The 21,574-nt window shown below is 43.5% G+C and overlaps 1 protein-coding gene across 1 annotated transcript; it reads right to left on the bottom strand.

Annotated features, from left to right (window-relative positions):
- Positions 1-45: 45 nt before the first annotated feature.
- pla1a (phospholipase A1 member A) lies at positions 46-21,094 on the bottom strand. The gene is made up of 12 exons (XM_060930551.1): positions 21,088-21,094; positions 20,486-20,551; positions 10,121-10,340; positions 9,832-10,009; positions 9,608-9,716; positions 8,955-9,056; positions 8,650-8,742; positions 8,159-8,326; positions 2,321-2,410; positions 2,026-2,134; positions 861-1,016; positions 46-744 (listed from the first exon to the last, which is right to left on the bottom strand). The coding sequence occupies exons 1-12, from the start codon at positions 21,092-21,094 to the stop codon at positions 663-665; spliced, it is 1,380 nt and encodes a 459-aa protein (XP_060786534.1). The 3' UTR covers positions 46-662.
- Positions 21,095-21,574: the final 480 nt, after the last annotated feature.

The raw sequence follows: 21,574 nt of genomic DNA, 5'->3' as shown, positions 1-21,574 counted from the left end.
GGGAAAACATTCAACCAGCATATATTACTTTATGTGAGTCTTTAATTCACCATAAGGAATCAGTGTATTTACATGGGGCCAAATCTTCGTTAATAAAACCTCAGTGAAAATGCAGTGCATGGCTGATATTACTCCCAGTCTAAAATTTGCCTGCAGTAGATTAAGCTTTATGCTCCATTCTAAATACCAGATGTTGTACATAAATGTGCCTGAACATTGTTATACATTTCACAGATTTATACATTAAATAATAGCCAGGCTGCCAAGCTACTGTATATCACAAATGTCAAACGTGTATGTTAAGTTAATAAGACACATGAGATGTCAACGTGAAGACTTTTCATCTGAACAGTATTGCATTATTTGATATTAGGAGCAAAGAAATCATCAAACTGAACTCCAGTAATTGACCAGTATTAAAAGGCATTATAATTGCTCTGTAATATCTGACTGAATATCCTTGGACTGTCACTGAAAAACGCATTTATAAATGTTTTTTTTCTTTTTACAATACACATGCAATATGTGTGCTTTTAATGGAACACTTTAATAAATGTTGTTGTCTTTATATATTTAGTTCTAATGTGTGTTCTTTGTGCGTTGGTAAAATGTATCTTCCAGTTTGGTCCACTGTGTGGAGCTTACGCTCTCCCTCTTGACATTCAGCACACCTGGATAAAATCATGTGACCATGGTGCATGCCTGCCAATCCTTATGTTCTCCACACACAATGAGTCCAGCCTCCTAAAGTGTAGAATAGAAACAACACACACATACACACACACACACACACACACTATATATATAAATTTTCCACCCATACTTTTTTTGGGGACTTTAAACATCTTTGTTGATTTTACCTCATTTTAGGGATCCTGGAGATACAGATGTATTCAAAGTGGATGTTCCCTTGTCTGTACAAAAACATTCCAGTATTCTTCAGATGGATCGACTCAATCTTACATAGATGCTCTGGGTGCCCGACCACTATTTTATAAATGTTTTCATCAGAATATCTGGAATATGTATACAGAAAACCATTCTAAGCATATAATTAACAATTATTGCACGAAATCAAGCTGATAGCCGACGAGGTGCGTAGTGCCGTGTGAGCTATAAATCATGTACGACGAGATTGAGTGGAATAACTGTTTTATTATATCCACATTCACTGGATTTTGAGAAACAGAGCATTTTTATCTTTATTTTTTGCAAATTCGATCAAAAACTTCGTAAATTCGTACAAAAACTTTATACAAAACGTCTGACAAAATCATTCCCATTTAGGCAGACTTCTTAAAAGCCTATCAATGGCTGCACAAATTGACTTTAGTGTTGTTTTTTGTAGAAAGTGCCATCTTGCTGTCGTGCCGAGGTACAGAATAGTTTTAGACATTTATTTAATTCTTCCATAACATTTCAGTTATGTAATTTTCAAACTTCTTTGAGCTTTTGAAACAATCTTAAAAAAATTCAACAAGTTTTAATGCTTAAAAATGTAGAATGGAAACAAAATGGTGAAATGACAGTAATTTGTGAAAAGTGCTATAATAATAATTCTTGAAAAATAAAAAAAAGATACGTTCTTTCATCAAATACTTTCATTCATATTTTGTTTTGTTTTTTTCATTTTTGGGGGTTTCGTTTTCGAGTAGAGTTTTTACTTCGTCCTCAGTTGTTTCAGCAACACGTTTCGCCACTTTATTTTTCTCTACTCATGGTATATGAGCTGATAGCCTAGTAGTAGAGTAGCCAATCAGAGTGTGCGGTTGCTCATATCCAGTGAATGTGGATAGAATAATACAAAATGTAGCTATTTTGTGCAAACGGTAACATACTTCACACAAGTATACGAGTAACATGTTGAAATGTACTTTCACATGTTTTCATGTGACCAGATATTACTCACATAATCACATGTGCAAAACATATTATCGCATGTGAAATGTATGTGATTGTTTCCCATAAGGGCTTTAGTTGTAGTTGGTGCTAAAAGTGGATAAGCTGGAATGCAGTTATACACACAGATGGAGTTTCTGTTCTGTCTTGATGTCTTGCTTGGAGACCAGGGTTACCTGCACCACTGCACCCTTTATCAGTGGGGACACTTTCAGCTCAATCATTATGTGATGGACTATAAAGGAAGACAAAGCACAGATCCAGGTTTCTTACACAAGCATGCATTTTCATATCTTAATTCAAAAGAGACTAATGAGAGAATATAAACTTCTCTAATCTGTGTCCACATACAGTATATTTAATAATCTTCGTCTCAACTGAAACGTGGTGATAAATATACATGTTAGAAAAACAATCCCACCACAAAAGGGAGCTTCAGATGTAGTCAGGAGGTAGACTTTCTCATGTAGGGGTAATGGTGACATTGTTATCCCACTGTTCTTCAACAAGCCTAAGACACAAACACAGACAGATGAAAAGGATGGGAGTTCAGACTGAGTTTACTTATCTGTCTTTAAACAACAACAACAACAATAGCACATACTGACATAGACAATTTTACAACCCCGATTCCAAAAAAGTTGGGACAAAGAACAAATTGTAAATAAAAACGGAATGCAATAATTTACAAATCTCAAAAACTGATATTGTATTCACAATAGAACATAGACAATATATCAAATGTCGAAAGTGAGACATTTTGAAATTTCATGCCAAATATTGGCTCATTTGAAATTTCATGACAGCAACACATCTCAAAAAAGTTGGGACAGGGGCAATAAGAGGCTGGAAACATTAAAGGTACAAAAAAGGAACAGCTGGAGGACCAAATTGCAACTCATTAGGTCAATTGGCAAGAGGTCATTAACATGACTGGGTATAAAAAGAGCATCTTGGAGTGGCAGCGGCTCTCAGAAGTAAAGATGGGAAGAGGATCACCAATCCCCCTAATTCTGCACCGACAAATAGTGGAGCAATTTCAGAAAGGAGTTCGACAGTGTAAAATTGCAAAGAGTTTGAACATATCATCTACAGTGCATAATATCATCAAAAGATTCAGAGAATCTGGAAGAATCTCTGTGCGTAAGGGTCAAGGCCGGAAAACCATACTGGGTGCCCGTGATCTTCGGGCCCTTAGACAGCACTGCATCACATACAGGCATGCTTCTGTATTGGAAATCACAAAATGGGCTCAGAAATATTTCCAGAGAACATTATCTGTGAACACAATTCACCGTGCCATCCGCCGTTGCCAGCTAAAACTCTATAGTTCAAAGAAGAAGCCGTATCTAAACATGATCCAGAAGCGCAGACGTCTTCTCTGGGCCAAGGCTCATTTAAAATGGACTGTGGCAAAGTGGAAAACTGTTCTGTGGTCAGACGAATCAAAATTTGAAGTTCTTTATGGAAATCAGGGACGCCGTGTCATTCGGACTAAAGAGGAGAAGGACGACCCAAGTTGTTATCAGCGCTCAGTTCAGAAGCCTGTATCTCTGATGGTATGGGGTTGCATTAGTGTGTGTGTGGCACGGGCAGCTTACACATCTGGAAAGACACCATCAATGCTGAAAGGTATATCCAGGTTCTAGAGCAACATATGCTCCCATCCAGACGACGTCTCTTTCAGGGAAGACCTTGCATTTTCCAACATGACAATGCCAAACCACATACTGCATCAATTACAGCATCATGGCTGCGTAGAAGAAGGGTCCGGGTACTGAACTGGCCAGCCTGCAGTCCAGATCTTTCACCCATAGAAAACATTTGCCGCATCATAAAACGGAAGATACGACAAAAAAGACCTAAGACAGTTGAGCAACTAGAATCCTACATTAGACAAGAATGGGTTAACATTCCTATCCCTAAACTTGAGCAACTTGTCTCCTCAGTCCCCAGACGTTTACAGACTGTTGTAAAGAGAAAAGGGGATGTCTCACAGTGATAAACATGGCCTTGTCCCAACTTTTTTGAGATGTGTTGTTGTCATGAAATTTAAAATCACCTAATTTTTCTCTTTAAATGATACATTTTCTCAGTTTAAACATTTGATATGTCATCTATGTTCTATTCTGAATAAAATATGTAATTTTGAAACTTCCACATCATTGCATTCCGTTTTTATTTACAATTTGTTCTTTGTCCCAACTTTTTTGGAGTCGGGGTTGTACATCAATACACAGTACCAGTCAAAAGTTTGGACACCTACTCATTCATAGATTTTTCTGTATTTGGACTATTTTCTACATTGTAGAACAATACTGAAGACAACAAAACTATGAAATAACAGATATGGAACATATATAGAATTATGTGGTGAACAAAAAGTATAAAAAAAACAAAAACAAAATATGGTTCTTGTTTTTGATTCTTCAAGTAGCCACTGTTTACCTCAATGACGCTTTGCACACTATTGGAATTATCTCAACCAGCTTCATGAGGTATTCACCTGGAATGCTTTTTAATTAAGAGGTGTGCCTCATCAAAAGGTAATTAGTTGCAATTTCTTGCCTTCTTAAGTTTCTTGAGTTTGAGATCATCAAACAGTAAAGAGTAAATAATAAAAATACAGTAAATATCCCTATTCCACAACTGTAGTAAATACGTTATTTACCAGCTGGGAGGTCCGTATTGTGAAATACCTTGACCGAGGTCTTGAAAGTACTGACCGAGGCCCTCTGGGCCGAGGTCAGTATTCAAGGCCGAGGTCACGGTATTTCACCATACGGACCGACCTTAAGCTGGTCAATAATACATTTATTTTTTTCTTTACCAAATTCTAACAGAAAACGAGAGCACCCGAAAGGGAAAACCGAGCCGAGGCGAGCCACCATTTTGAATCCTCATTCACAGCTGTAATGCAAATTGCTTCCTCCTCGGTATACAAGTGCACTTCCATGGCAGGAAAAAAACTACATTTTGCCGCCTATGTAGTCCCCTATTTATACAAATAGGAGTCATTCAGGATTCAGCCATGTTTTTGCTCGGCGTTAGCAACAGTTACAGGTTTTTCACTTTCTCCTGCAATGTTTTCTTTTATTTCTTCTTCCTCAGGGTAGTAAAACTCGCTTTCGCTGTGAACACTGTCGTTATCGCTATCCATGATGTAAAATTAATGCTATTCTCCTGAGAAATGTGAAAATAAATGTTGACAAAAATTGCTACTATGTTTGTTGTTGTTGTGAACGAGAGCGAGTCGCCAGAGGTTCGTAACTGGGGTCCGTATCGTAGGATACGGACCCGCTCGCCAGCCAATCAGAACGCAGGATTTGATGGAAACCGGACCGTGAAAAAAATAATCCATATTATTTTTTTTTGCAGTCTGGTTTCCATCAAATCCTGTGCTCTGATTGGCTGGCGAGCAGGTCCGTATCCTACGATATGGACCCCAGTTACGGACCCTAGTTACAGACCTCTGGCGTCTCACTCGTGCACAACAACAAACATAGTAGCAATTTTTGTCAACATTTATCTTTTTTTTAAATAAGATTTATTTATAAGATTATCAAAAATCTTATAAATTTTTGCCAGCATTTCTCAGGAGAATATCATTAATTTTACATCATGGATAGCGATAACGACAGTCTTCACAGCGAAAGCGAGTTTTACTACCCTGAGGAAGAAGAAATAAAAGAAAACATTTCAGACGAAAGCTAAAAACCTCTGAATTGCTAACGCTGAGCAAAAACATGGCTGAATCCTGAATGACTCAATTTTGTATAAATAAGGGACTACATAGGTGGCAAAATGTAGTTTTTTTTTTTTTCCTGCCATGGAAGTGCACTTGTATACTGAGGAGGAAGCAATTTGCATTACAGCCATGAATGAGGATTCAAAATGGTGGCTCGCCTCGGCTCAGTTTTCCCTTTCGGGCGCTCTCGTTTTCTGTTAGAATTTGGTAAAGAAAAAAATATTATTTACCAGCTTAAGGTCGGTCTGTATGGTGAAATACTGTGACCTCGGCCTTGAATACTGACCTCGGCCTAGAGAGCCTCGGTCAGTACTTTCAAGACCTCGGTCACGGTATTTCACGATACGGACCTCCCAGCTGGTAAATAGCATATATTTATGTCAAGAACTGCTCAACTAAGTAAAGAGAAACGACATTTATCATTACTTTAAGACATGAAGTGACTTTTAATTAATAAAAATAAAGAAAAAACATTGAATTAGAAGGTGTGTCCCACCTTTTGCATGGTACTGTACACTATTGCCAATAAGCCTTTTATAACCTTTAACTTCAGTCCAGCTGATTCTCACATGTGCTACTACAGTTCTGTTCACCATACACAGACAACATATTGCTTTCGTTTCGGATTACAGCAATATTGATTTAGAATTTTAGAATGGTGTTCATAAGGCTACAGTGGTGCTTGAAAGTTTGTGAACCCTTTCGAATTTTTTATATTTCTGCATAAAGATGACCTAAAACATCATCAGATTTTCACACAAGTCCTAAAAGTAGATAAAGAGAACCCAGTTAAACAAACGAGACAAAACTATTATACTTGGTCATTTATTGATTGAGGAAAATGATCCAATATTACATATCTCTGAGTGGCAAAAGTATGTGAACCTCTAGGATTAGCAGTTAATTTGAAGGTGAAATTAGAGTCAGGTGTTTTCAATCAGTGGGATGACAATCAGGTGTGAGTGGGCACCCTGTTTTATTTAAAGAACAGGGATCTATCAAAATCTGATCTTCACAACACAAGTTTGTGGAAGTGTATCATGGCACGAACAAAGGAGATTTCTGAGGACCTTAGAAAAAGCGTTGTTGATGCTCATCAGGCTGGAAAAGGTTAGAAAACCATCTCTAAAGAGTTTGGACTCCACCAATCCACAGTCAGACAGATTGTGTACAAATGGAGGAAATTCAAGACCATTGTTACCCTCCCCAGGAGTGGGCGACCAACAAAGATCACTCCAAGAGCAAGGCGTGTGATAGTCGGCGAGGTCACAAAAGACCCCAGGGTAACTTCTAAGCAACTGAAGGCCTCTCTCACATTGGCTAATGTTAATGTTCATGAGTCCACCATCAGGAGAACACTGAACAACAATGGTGTGCATGGCAGGGTTGCAAGGAGAAAGCCACAGCTCTCCAAAAAGAACATTGCTGCTCATCTGCAGTTTGCTAAAGATCACATGGACAAGCCAGGCTACTGGAAAAATGTTTTGTGGACAGATGAGGCCAAAATAGAACTTTTTGGCTTAAATGAGAAGCGTTATGTTTGGAGAAAAGAAAACCCTGCATTCCAGCATAAGAACCTTATCCTATCTGTGAAACATGATGGTGGTACTGTAGTATCATGGTTTGTGCCTGTTTTGCTGCATCTGGGCCAGGACGGCTTGCCATCATTGATGGAACAATGAATTCTGAATTATACCAGTGAATTCTAAAGGAAAATGTCAGGACATCTGTCCATGAACTGAATCTCAAGAGAAGGTGGGTCATGCAGCAAGACAACGACCCTAAGCACACAAGTCGTTCTACCAAAGAATGGTTAAGGAAGAATAAAGTTAATGTTTTGGAATGGCCAAGTCAAAGTCCTGAGGTTAATTCAATCGAAATGTTGTGGAAGGACCTGAAGCAAAGAGTTCATGTGAGGAAACCTACCAACATCCCAGAGTTGAAGCTGTTCTGTACGGAAGAACGGGCTAAAATTCCTCCAAGCCGGTGTGCAGGACTGTTCAACAGTTACCAGAAACATTTAGTTGCAGTTATTGCTGCACAAGGGGGTCACACCAGATACTGAAAGCAAAGGTTCACATACTTTTGCCACTCACAGACATGTAATGTTGGATCATTTTCCTCAATAAATAAATGAGCAAGTATAATATTTTTGTCTCATTTGTTTAACTGGGTTCTCTTTATCTACTTTTAGGACTTGTGTGAAAATCTGATGATGTTTTAGGTCATCTTTATGTAGAAATATAGAAAATTCTAAAGGGTTCACAAACTTTCAAGCACCACTGTACATTGTGACCACATAAACCCATTATAACAATTAGCCTAAACATACATTCTATAAGATGCAAACTGTTTTCATCAGACTTGAGTTAATAACATGTGGAAGGAATGCCTCTTCGCATGTGATACTCTGTTAAGTTATGCAAACATGACCTCAGATTTGAAGAAAGCAAATCATGTCACTTGGTGCTTAATGAAATAGGCCTTAATAAATGTTTGTGTAGGTTTTACCTATCTGTGGGCAAATGCTGATGAAGGGGCCATCACAGCTGGTACATTGGCCGGCCAGGAAATTCTCATAACTGGAGCAAGGGAAGCCAGTGAGTGCACAGGAGCCACTTAGTGCACTCATGTACACATACAGCGCCCTCATATGGTCACAGATTACATAGCCATATACTGGAAAATAAATAAAAACTGACAACAAACCCAGATTCTCAGCTACTGCGGCTGCATTTTCTTTTTAAGCCTTTATAACTTTCACCTTCATAGTTAAGTGCAATTATCTTTAAAGTTTACAATAATGACTCAATGAACTGTTATAATTCCTTAAAGACCCAGTCGAGACTTGCTGAAACACTACATTTTTTAAATACACAATCCAAACACAAATGTCATAATGCAAGATTTTTTGGTTTTTATCCATGTTGTTCTAACTGAATCAGTCAGAGAGTTAGAATGAGTTCTTGAAACTTGTCCACATACTTGAAATGTCCACATACTTGATGAAAAACTTGACCGTACACATCCAGTTTGATCGAACCCACCATTTACGAAAAAATCCACATGCCCAACAGGAATAGATATGCCAAAATCTGCAAAATGTAAGTGAAATAATTAAAGCATGATATAGTTATTTGAGAGTAGAATTGGTAGCATGATGAGCAGCATTTTATGATGCAAGGTAATACAATAGCAGAAATGAGGCTCTGTGTGAGCAGTTCAAGAGGAAAGGAGAACTGGTTGTTGTTATTATCCTCACTTTACAGCAGGCTTAAAGTTATGTGAGGTTTTGTTGAATTCTCACAGTCAGAGTCGGTGTGTATAGCCTCGACAAACATGGCATCTGAGGGATCCAGGCGGTCAGATGGGTCAGCATTTTTGAACATCGGCCCTGCTGGGTCCAGACCTGTGAAAACATGTTGGAAAAGAGGACCAAACTTCCTATAAATGTAAAATTACGACAAAAGTGAAAGCGTAAATTAGACTTACAGTGTTAGGTGTTGTGAAAGAATTACAAAAGCTTGAAAGTTTTCTTAGTTTTAACTAATTATTCTGAAGAATGCAATACTTTCTGGGAAACTTGAAAAGAAATCTAAGAAGTCAACAAAACAGACTAATTTGTCCTTTGCCAGAGAAAAGTAATGCTTTCTTTCAATGTAGTGGAAAGTCTTGTTCATAAAGTTGAAGTTTTAAGTAGTGTGAGTGTGCATAAGATTTTTGTTTACACCATAATAATTTCTTCATCCTGGTATTTCTTCAGGAAAAACTAATAAAACTAAATGCAGCTACAAGGCGGATATTTCCATTATGTTTAAAAAATCTGATGCTTCAGGAATCACTTTGTTCTGAAGCTTTTCTCAAACAAATAAGTACAACCCATGCTACAGACACAGGCATCTTGCTTGGTTTGTAGTCTGATATGTAACTGATGAAGCGAGTAATGCAGTGGTTCCTCACCTGTAATCCGTCCAAGTTTGCCTCTAAACAGAGTTCCTACAAATCCTGCTACATGAGCTCCCAGGCTTATGCCAATGAGATGGAATGATTCCAAATCAGTTCCAAGGGTCTGCATCAGCAGCACAAAAAAGCATTGTTAAGCATCTTAGATGACACACACTGATGAATGCTTGTCCACTGTCTTGCAAGTGCTTGAAGAAATATTACTTATAAAACATACTCACCGTCAGCTGATTTATAAGAATTGCTATCTGTACAGCCACCTCTTTATAATTATCCACCACTCTGTTATAGGCAAAAGATGCTCCAAAGAGCCAGTCTACCACCAAGATGTTCGAATCCTCCTTCTCTAACAAAGCCCAGGCTAAGCCACTCACCCAGGATGGCTTCCTGCCTAGAGCTCTAGAAGAGATGGCAGTATATTAAAGGTGGAAATCTAGATTTATCCTGGTAAAAGAAAGTGTGTGATTTATTATGAACAACTACAGTATCAGAGTGTAAAATTGTGCCTACCTATATCCATGAATAATGATTTTAGTGGGAAGTGTACTGTTAAAGTGTGCAGTATGTTCCTGTGTATCGTTGAGCCAGTCCTGGGTGAAGAGACTAGCGCAGTCTGCATTGCTTCGTGTCAGGAGCAGGTACTGGACATGTACACCTTTCATTTCTCTGTATTTTTGCCATGTTGTGTTATTGAAGTCTGCACAGTTTGCTTTGGGTTCTTCACCACTAACTGTGAGCATATAAAAACATGGAGGTATCGGGTGAGATCAGTTGATGCACTTTAAAAGGACATTATCTCATCTCATCTCATTATCTCTAGCCGCTTTATCCTGTTCTACAGGGTCGCAGGCAAGCTGGAGCCTATCCCAGCTGACTATGGGTGAAAGGCGGGGTACACCCTGGACAAGTCGCCAGGTCATCACAGGGCTGACACATAGACACAGACAACCATTCACACTCACATTCACATCTACGGTCAATTTAGAGTCACTAGTTAACCTAACCTGCATGTCTTTGGACTGTGGGGGAAACCGGAGCACCCGGAGGAAACCTACGCGGACACGGGGAGAACATGCAAACTCCGCACAGAAAGGCCCTCTCTGGCCACGGGGCTCGAACCCGGACCTTCTTGCTGTGAGGCGACAGTGCTAATTACTACACCACCGTGCCACCTAGGACATTATATAAGCTCAAAATAATTTTTCCATTATGAAGTGCTGGAGGTTCATGTTTAGTTGTATCTGACATGATTAGTGTACACTACACTCTGAACTGACAAATGTGATGAGACACCGAGACATGAATCACCACAAACCGATGACATCTTTTTTTTTTCAGATGGAAAGCTTTTGATACCTTTTAAACCAGTTGATGTATAACCAGAGTTTATATTATCCCTCTTGTAACTACATACATTTCCTATTTAACAGTAGCGACTGAATAAAAGTAATTACTGAATAATTTGCTTTAAAATTAATACATTTAGGGCGGCACAGTGGTTAGCGCTGTCGCCTCACAGCAAGAAGATCCGGGTTCGAGCCCCGTGGCCGGTGAGGGCCTTTCTGTGTGGAGTTTGCATGTTCTCCCCGTGTCCGCGTGGGTTTCCTCCGGGTGCTCCGGTTTCCCCCACAGTCCAAAGACATGCAGGTTAGGCTAACTGGTGACTCTAAATTGACCGTAGGTGTGAATGTGACTGTGAATGGTTGTCTGTGTCTCTGTGTCAGCCCTGTGATGACCTGGCGACTTGTCCAGGGTGTACCCCGCCTTTCGCCCGTAGTCAGCTGGGATAGGCTCCAGCTTGCCTGCGACCCTGTAGAACAGGATAAAGCGGCTAGAGATAATGAGATGAGAGATGAGATCCAGGAGTATTAGGGCTTAAGAAGAAAAATATTAAGTAAAATATCATCTTACACCAATATTAGACTTTGCAGTATTGTTTACAAGAGCCACACAAATCAGCAACCATAAATTTAGGTCTTTCTTTTTTACTTTTTGTGTATAGCTTTATAATATCGTAAAATATCGTATAAATGATAGTAAGAGCTTCGGTTTTTTAACAGCAGAGAGGCAAATTGTTTGTTTTCCTTTTTATGCTTTTCCCTGAACGATGATTGACGGTAAACTGAGGTCAAATACAAGCAGTCCCACTTTATCTCTTATATATGAGTGTTTAGTCTAGTTCTTATCTAGAGTGTTTATACTGTTTGTATTGTTTATTTCAATTATTCTTATTTCAATTATTCTATTTTTTTATTTATTGCATTGCCTGTTTGCACCGTGGGTCAGAGAGGACTGAAATTTCATCTGCGCTGTATGTCAAGCATGTAGAGCATATTTGACAATAAAGTTGACTTGACTTGACTTAACAGTGCCATTCGATTTTAAGTGGAATTTCTTGGCATCTTATAAAACAGCAGGGCACTTACCGACCACTGATGTACTGTAGAGTGACAGAAGAATGCAGATTACGTTTATCCATTTCCAGGTCATTTTTCCACAGAAAAAGATCTGCCTGAATGATGGTACTCCGAGACTTTACAATGATTTTATGATTGATGTGATTTCTCTTTCTATATCCTGATGATCTGCTCTTCTTATTCTTTAGCCAGCTCTCCAAGTAAGGCTTAAAATTCACAGAAAAACTGTTTAAAAAATCCGAATAAGTGAGACGAGGGAAACTTTTTGCAAGCTCTCTCCTTCAATCCAGTTTTATAATTTCACAGCAACAGTTCGACTTGTGTAGGATTAACTCCATTCATCTTGTGAATCAGATGGCGTTCAAACATCAAACTCAAGGAATGTGAAACAAACGCCTTGTGTTTGTTGTGCTGCAGCTGGCTGTGAATCCATGACCTCACTGAGTTGAAATGTTTGTTTTTGTCGTGCCGCTGGACTCTGCCCTTTGTCACTGCTCATCCTGTACATCTGGGAGTTATTTTAGCTGGGAATTGAAGAGCTCTAAGACAATGGTTCCAACACTTGATTCATATCTTCTTGGTGTAGACACTGTAAATTATTCCAATTAAACTGGACTGATTTGTTTAGACATGCTCAGGTCTGAACTTGAAAAGTGCATAGGAGTGTTGCAATGCATATCTTTTATTGATTACTTTTTTGCACTGATTATATTGTCAAATAAAAGCAAATCATTCAAATAAAGTGCCATTTATGCATACTACAGTGGTGCTTGAAAGTTTGTGAACCCTTTAGAATTTTCTATATTTCTGCATAAATATGACCTAAAACATCATCGGATTTTCACACAAGTCCTAAAAGTAGAGAAAGAGAACCCAGTTAAACAAATGAGACAGCAATATTATACTTGGTCATTTATTTATTGAAGAAAATGATCCAATATTACATATCTGTGAGTGGCAAAAGTATGTGAACCTTTGCTTTCAGTATCTGGTGTGACCCCCTTGTGCAGCAATAACTGCAACTAAATGTTGGTAACTGTTGATCAGTCCTGCACACCGGCTTGGAGGAATTTCAGCCCATTCCTCCGTACAGAACAGCTTCAACTCTGGGATGTTGGTGGGTTTCCTCACATGAACTACTCACTTCAGGTCCTTCCACAACATTTTGATTGGATTAAAGTCAGGACTTTGACTTGGCCATTCCAAAACATTAACTTTATTCTTCTTTAACCATTCTTTGGTAGAACGACTTGTGTGCTTAGGGTCGTTGTCTTGCTGCATGACCCACCTTCTCTTGACATTCAGTTCATGGACAGATGTCCTGACATTTTCCTTTAGAATTCGCTGGTATAATTCAGAATTCATTGTTCCATCAATGATCCCAAGCCATCCTGGCCCAGATGCAGCAAAACAGGCCCAAACCATGATACTACCACCATCATGTTTCACAGATGGAATAAGGTTCTTATGCTGGAATGCAGTGTCTTCCTTTCTCCAAACATAACGCTTCTCATTTAAACCAAAAAGTTCTATTTTGGTCTCATCCGTCCACAAAACATTTGTCCAATAGCCTTCTGGCTTGTCCACATGATCTTTAGCAGACTGTAGACAAGCAGCAATGTTCTTTTTGGAGAGCAGTGGCTTTCTCCTTGCAGCCCTGCCATGCACACCATTGTTGTTCAGTGTTTTCCTGATGGTGGACTCATGAACATTAACATTAGCCAATGTGAGAGAGGCCTTCAGTTGCTTAGAAGTTACCCTGGGGTCCTTTGTGACCTCGCCGACTATTACACGCCTTGCTCTTGGAGTGATCTTTGTTGGTCACCCACTCCTGGGGAGGGTAACAATGGTCTTGAGTTTCCTCCATTTGTACACAGTCTGTCTGTCTGTCTGTCTGTGGATTGGTGGAGTCCAAACTCTTTAGAGATGGTTTTGTAATGTTTTCCAGCCTGATGAGCAACAGCAACACTTTTTCTAAGGTCCTCAGAAATCTCCTTTGTTCGTGCCATGATACACTTCCACAAACATGTGTTGTGAAGATCAGACTTTGATCAATCCCTGTTCTTTAAATAAAACAGGGTGCCCACTCACACCTGATTGTCATCCCATTGATTGAAAACACCTGACTCTAATTTCACCTTCAAATTAACTGCTAATCCTAGAGGTTCACATACTTTTGCCACTCACAGATATGTAATATTGGATCATTTTCCTCAATAAATAAATGACCAAGTATAATATTTTTGTCTTGTTTGTTTAACTGGGTTCTCTTTATCTCCTTTTAGGACTTGTGTGAAAATCTGATGATGTTTTAGGTCATTGTAGCGAGTTTCGAGTGTGGGTGGAGCACAGAGGACGGCAGGACAAAGCTTGGAGGCAGATAAATTATTTATTTTAACAACTTTTCAGTCTAAATATTTCCTTCCATACACACACACACGCACGCACACTTGTCTGGTCCTGGGTTGCGCTCCCTCTCCTCTCTCTCTGCCTCCTTAAATAGGGAGCGGTTACTGGGAAAACACACACACAAACAGGTTAATTATCCTCAGGTGTCGCGATTCTGCCACTCACCTTCCCCGGCTCCACCCTCCTGTCACAGACCGGCGCTTGACCACGCCCCCGCTGCCACATACCCCCACCGCCTGACTCAGGCCGGGCGCTCATCCGGCCCGCAGCCGACTCCCCCCCCCCCCCCCCCCCCCCGCCTTGACGGGAGAGGAAGTCCGCCACGACCATCTGCGCCCCCGGCCTGTGGACCACCTTGAAGTTGAAGGGTTGGAGTGCCAGATACCAACGGGTGATCCGCGCGTTGGCATCCTTCATGCGGTGGAGCCACTGGAGGGGCGCGTGGTCCGAACAGAGAGTGAAAGAGCGCCCCAGCAGGTAGTAACGGAGGGCGAGGACCGCCCACTTAATCGCCAGGCACTCTTTTTCAATTGTGCTGTAGCGCCCCTCACGCACTGACAGCTTCCGGCTGATGTACAGGACCGGGCGGTCCTCCCCCTCCACCTGCTGGGACAAAACTGCCCACAGCCCTCTGTCCGACGCATCGGTCTGCAACACAAAAGGGAGAGAGAAGTCAGGGGAGTGTAAAAGTGGCCCCCCACACAGTGCAGCCTTTACCTCAGAGAAAGCCCGCTGGCACTGCTCCGTCCACTGGACCGGATCTGGCGCCCCCTTTTTAGTGAGGTCAGTCAGCGGGCTGGTGATGTCTGAATAATTAGGTATAAACCTACGATAGTAGCCAGCCAGCCCCAGGAACTGCCTCACCCCCTTTTTGGTCTTGGGCCTCGGGCAGGCCGCAATCGCTGCCGTCTTATTAATTTGGGGACGCACCTGCCCGTTGCCCAAGTGGAAGCCCAGATACCGTACTTCCACCCGCCCAATCGCACACTTCTTCGGGTTGGCAGTGAGTCCCGCCCGCCTCAGCGACCTAAGGACGGCCCTCAGGTGTTGTAGGTGCCGCTGCCAATCATTACTATAAATGATGATATCATCTAGGTAAGCGGCTGCATAGGTGGCGTGGGGCCGGAGGACCCGGTCCATCAGCCGCTGAAACATAGCGGGCGCCCCAAACAGCCCAAAAGGAAGTGTGACGAACTGGTGTAAGCCGAACGGTGTGGAAAAGGCCGTTTTCTCTCGGGATAATGGAGTCAAGGGGATCTGCCAATATCCCTTCGTCAAATCCAGTGTCGAGTAAAAGCGAGCCGTGCCTAGTCGATCGAGCAGCTCATCAATACGAGGCATTGGGTACGCGTCGAATTTAGACACCGCGTTGACTTTTCTATAGTCCACACAGAACCGGACCGAGCCGTCGGCCTTGGGAACCAAGACCACCGGGCTGCTCCAGTCACTGTGGGACTCCTCGACGATGCCCATTTCGAGCATGGCCTGAAGTTCTTCCCGAACCACCTTTTTTTTGTGTTCGGGTAATCTATAAGGACGGCTCCGCACTACCACCCCCGGGGGCATCTCTATGTGGTGTTCTATGAGGTTAGTGCGACCGGGCAGGGGCGAGAACACATCCGAAAACTCGGCCTGCAACTGGGCGACCTCCGTGAGTTGGGTCGGGGAGAGGTGGTCTCCACAGGGGACCGGAGAGGTACGTGTTGCCAATGACCCTTTTTGGACCTCCGGCCCCAGCTCCGCCTTCTCCGGAACTACCGACACCAACGCCACGGGGACCTGCTCGTTCCAGAGTTTCAGCAGATTGAGGTGGTAGATCTGTAGTGCCCCCTCCCTGTCCGTTCGCCTAACCTCATAGTCGACGTCCCTGACTCGCCGTGTGACCTCAAAGGGTCCTTGCCACTTGGCGATTAATTTGGAGCTCGACGTGGGCAACAGGACGAGTACCTTATCTCCCGGAGTGAACTCTCTAAGGCGCGTGCCCTTGTTGTACAGGCGGGCTTGCGGTTCCTGGGCCTGCCGCAAATTCTCCTGAGTTAGGTGGGTGAGTGTGTGGAGTTTTGCGCGCAGATCCATAATGTACTGAATTTCGTTTTTGCTCTGTGAAGGTCCCTCCTCCCAATTTTCCCGCAGGACATCTAAGATGCCGCGCGGCTTACGCCCATATAATAATTCAAATGGGGAGAACCCCGTGGAGGCTTGGGGGACCTCTCGCACTGCGAACAACAAGGGTTCGAGCCACTTATCCCAGTTACGTGCGTCCTCACCGTTCAACTAAACCATCCGTCTGTGGGTGATACACGCTGGTGCGGATCGGCTTAATACCCAGTAGCCCATACAGTTCGCTCAGTGTCCGTGACATAAACGAGGTGCCTTGGTCAGTCAGAATCTCTTTCGGGATTCCAACCCGGGAGATGACGTGGAAGAGGGCCTCTGCAATACTGCGTGCTGAGATATTGCGAAGAGGCACCGCTTCCGGGTATCGCGTTGCATAGTCCACCAGAACCAATATAAAGCGGTACCCTCGTGTTGACCGATCTAATGGCCCGACGAGATCCATCCTAATTCTTTCGAACGGGGTCTCGATTAATGGTAGGGGGCACAAGGGCGCTTTTGGAATGGCCGCTGGATTTACTAACTGGCATTCGCGGCACGCCGTACACCACTTACGGACATCGCCGCGAATCCCCGGCCAATAGAATTGGGCCATTATCCGGGCGAGTGTCTTATCCTGCCCGAGGTGTCCAGCCATGGGATTAAAGTGAGCCGCCTGGAATACCAATTCCCGGCGGCTCTTTGGAATTAACAATTGGGTGACTCGCTCTTTTGTCTGAGTGTCCTCCATCACTCGGTATAACCTATCCTTCAAAATGGAAAAATAGGGGAAGGACGGGGTGGCGTTCGGCTGGAGCGTCTGACCATCGATTACTCTCACTTGGTCAAACGCGTGTCGCAGAGTCTCGTCTCACGATTGTTCCAGTGGGAAATCCACGAGGGATTCCCCAATAGAAAGAGGAGGGGCCGGTGGCTCCTCACTCTGTCGCGGAGATGATGTAGACGGCTCTGCGACCGCAGCTCCAGCCAAAGCGACACCGGGACCCTCCCCTGTCAACTGGCAGGACCCACTCTTTACTAGGCATGCCATTAAACCCCGAAATCCCGGCCAATCAGTCCCCAAAATCAAAGAGTGGGTAAGGCGAGGATTAACCGCCGCCTTCACTATCGATTTTTCCCCTCTGAAATGTATGTGGACCGACACCAACGGGTAGCTGTGAATATCCCCGTGCACACACAACACCTTCACCCCTTGTGCTCCCCCCAATGCCTCGTCTTGCACCAGGCTTTGGCGGATTGAGGTCTGATTGCAACCTGAATCCACCAACGCCTGATATGTAGCCCCTTGTACACTTACCGGCATGCGATACGCTCCGGCCCAATCGAGGGCAGCCTCTGGTGCGTCGGGGATCCGCACCACCGCCCCCACTTCCATCGCTGCACACTGTTGCTGCAGGTGGCCCGGTTCCCCGCAGCGCCAGCAGACCGGCCCGGGCCTTCCCTCTGCAGCTGTGTTCTGGGGCTCACTCACCTGAAGGGGGGGGAGAGACAGACACAGAAGGGAGAAACGGGAGGGCACCACGGGTGCGGCGGGCCGGCTGGGGTGGAGCCGGCCCCCGCCTCCGCGGTGGGGGAATGGGGAGAGGACGGGACACGGGAGGAGGGGGGAGAGAAAGAGAGAGAGAAGAGGAGAGAGAAACTGATGACGTCCGCTGTCCTGCCGCCGGAACAGCCGCCAGATGATCCTCCGCCAGTCCCACGGCCTGATCCAGCGACGCCGGGCGGTGGCACTGGACCCACTCCGCGGTTCCGGCTGGTAAGCGGGCAATGAACTGTTCCAGCGCCACCTGGTCGATGATTCCCTCGGCGTCGCGATCTTCGGCCCTCAGCCACCGCCAGCAGGCGTCCCGGAGCTGCTGGCTGAACGCGAACGGGCTGCCGACTTCCTCCATCCACAGTGTGCGGAAGAGCTGGCGCTGCTGCTCCGGCGTGCGCCCCACGCGCTGGAGGACAGCCCGGCGAAGATCGGCGTAGGTCAGCCTGCAGTCGGCAGGGAGCTGTAGTGCGGCCAGCTGCGCCTCTCCCGTCAGGAGGGGGAGGAGGCGCGCCGCTCCATCGGCCACCCCGAGGCTTCGGCGACCTGCTCAAACAATGTGATGAACGCCTCGGGGTCGTCCTGCGGGCCCATCTTGGTCACGGTGAGGGGAGACGGGCCCGCGGCCGGGGCGCTGGTGGACCCCGCCGCCGCGAGGAGACGCCGGAGGGCGTGGACCAAGTCCGCGAACGGGGAAGATTCCATGGGGCTGCTGTGTTGGTGCTCCACCTTTTTCCCGGGTTTCGGCACCACTGTAGCGAGTTTCGAGTGTGGGTGGAGCACAGAGGACGGCAGGACAAAGCTTGGAGGCAGATAAATTATTTATTTTAACAACTTTTCAGTCTAAATATTTCCTTCCATACACACACACACGCACACTTGTCTGGTCCCGGGTTGCGCTCCCTCTCCTCTCTCTCTGCCTCATTAAATAGGGAGCGGTTACTGGGAAAACACACACAAACAGGTTAATTATCCTCAGGTGTCGCGATTCTGCCACTCACCTTCCCCGGCTCCACCCTCCTGTCACAGACCGGCGCTTGACCACGCCCCCGCTGCCACAGTCATCTTTATGCAAAAATATAAAAAATTCAAAAGGGTTCACAAACTTTCAAGCACCACTGTATCCCGCCTTTCGCCCATAGTCAGCTGGGATAGGCTCATAGGATAGGCTTGTGTGAAAATCTGATGATGTTTTAGGTCATATTTATGCAGAAATATAGAAAATTCTAAAGGGTTCACAAACTTTCAAGCACCACTGTACATAGTCCACAGGTGGCACAGTGGTGTAGTGGTTAGTGCTGTCGCCTCACAGCAAGAAGGTCCTGGGTTCGAGCCCTGGGGCCGGTGAGGGCCTTTCTGTGTGGAGTTTGCATGTTCTCCCCGTGTCCGCGTGGGTTTCCTCCGGGTGCTCCGGTTTCCCCCACAGTCCAAAGACATGCAGGTTAGGTTAACTGGTGACTCTAAATTGACCGTAGGTGTGAATGTGAGTGTGAATGGTTGTCTGTGTCAGCCCTGTGATGACCTGGCGACTTGTCCAGGGTGTATCCCGCCTTTCGCCCGTAGTCAGCTGGGATAGGCTCCAGCTTGCCTGCGACCCTGTAGAAGGATAAAGCGGCTAGAGATAATGAGATGAGATGAGATGAGATGAGACATAGTCCACATTCTGGACTAGTATTAAACATAGTCAAAGACAGTCTTAGGTGAAGAGACTAGCGCAGTCTGCATTGCTTTGTGTCAGGAGCATAGACATATAAACATAGACGCCGCATAGCTGGTGGCCCTGTTGCTGGGATACGTCAGAGTGTCCGCCATATTTGATGTGGCAAATCTTCCCTGTAAACCAATGCAAGTAAATGGACTGAACTTCATAAAGCCCCTTTCTACAATAATATTTAACTCAATGCCTTTTATTCACCAATTAAGACACACACGTATATATTTGGGAAACAAACAGGCATCAAAACAACACATATAACTTTTAATGTGATGGTTATAAATAGTGTGCGAAATACCCTGTACACTGCAAACTAGCGACAGATACGCGATAGATAGCTCAGGTAAGCTAATCAGTCAGCATACCGTAGCAAGCTACCAAAACCTGAGGCCACAATAACCAACCTACAAGACTGAATATAATAAATGATGGAAATAGTGAATGAAAATAAAAAATGTACTGTTTTATTTATTGAGTCACCACACAGACCTACTCTCGTTGAATAAAGTGAGCTGAATGACCGCCAAACTGAGTTCGGACAGGTTCTAACGTCATACCAAAACAAAATACATCACTGATTCCTTCACATTCAGAAAGGTTAAAAACATTCATCATACGTTCAAAAACGTTCATCATAGTGTGGCACTGTATTATCTAATTCTCACTGCTTATAACTATACACCTACCCGGTGGAGATGAGCTGGGAAACTGAAGACTGAAGGAACAGCTCCCTCTCTGATCCTGACTGTCTGACCTGTTCTGTCAAAATCCTTCATATTAGCCACAAAGGCAGAAAAATCTGTTCGTAAAATTACGTTATAATGACCAAATATAATGAAAAGTATTTTTCCTGTCTCACCTGTGAAAGGTAATCCCATGTGATCTTGTCTGGACGGTAAACCTGCTGGTACAGTTAAACGCAGCACATGAATGAGGCATCTTTATTCTCGGCTACTGTCTAGACGCTATACCAGAGAAAGTTGAAGAATCTCCACTTTGCCACATCCAATATGGCAGCGAGGATGACGTATGATTCTATGCAGAAGGCGGCGTCTATGTTTATATGTCTATGGTCAGGAGCAGGTACTGAACATGTACACCTTTCATTTCTAGTCACATTGTGTTACTGAAATCTGAACAGTTTGCTCTAGGTTCTTCATCACTAAGTGTGAGTATATAGAGACATGGAAGTATTGGGTGAGAACAGCTGATGCACTTTAAAAGTACATTATATAAGCTCAAAATGTTTTTTGGGTATGAAGTGCTGGAGGTTCATGTTTAGTTGTACCTGACATGATTAGTGTACACTACACTCTGAACTGACAGATGTGATGAGACACGAATCACCGCAAACCTCTGACGTCTTTTTTCAGATGGTTTCAGATACAGTTTAATCCAATTGACTTATAACCAGATGTTATATTATACCTCTTGTAACTACATAAATTTCCTATTTTCTTATTAGGTGTTTCTTTTATACTTTTAGTGTGTATATGAAATGTTAGTAGTAGAGTAGCTCTGATTGGCTACTCTGCTACTAGGCTATCAGCTCATATACCGTGAGTAGACAAAAACAAAATGGTGGAGTGTGTTGCTGAACCAACCGAGGACAAAATAAAAACTTAACTCGAAGAAAAAAAACCCAAAAATACAAAAAAAAAGCAACAAACTATGGAATAAAAGTATTTGATGGTAAGAATGTATCTTTTTTATTTTTCAAAAATTATCACATTTTTCACAAATTGCTACTGTCATTTCACTGGTTTGTTTACATT

The sequence above is a fragment of the Neoarius graeffei genome, chromosome 9 (genome assembly GCF_027579695.1).
Source record: "Neoarius graeffei isolate fNeoGra1 chromosome 9, fNeoGra1.pri, whole genome shotgun sequence".
Taxonomy (NCBI): Eukaryota; Metazoa; Chordata; class Actinopteri; order Siluriformes; family Ariidae; genus Neoarius; species Neoarius graeffei.
Note: the sequence above shows the minus strand (reverse complement) of the source record. Positions and strands in the feature narration are given on the sequence as shown.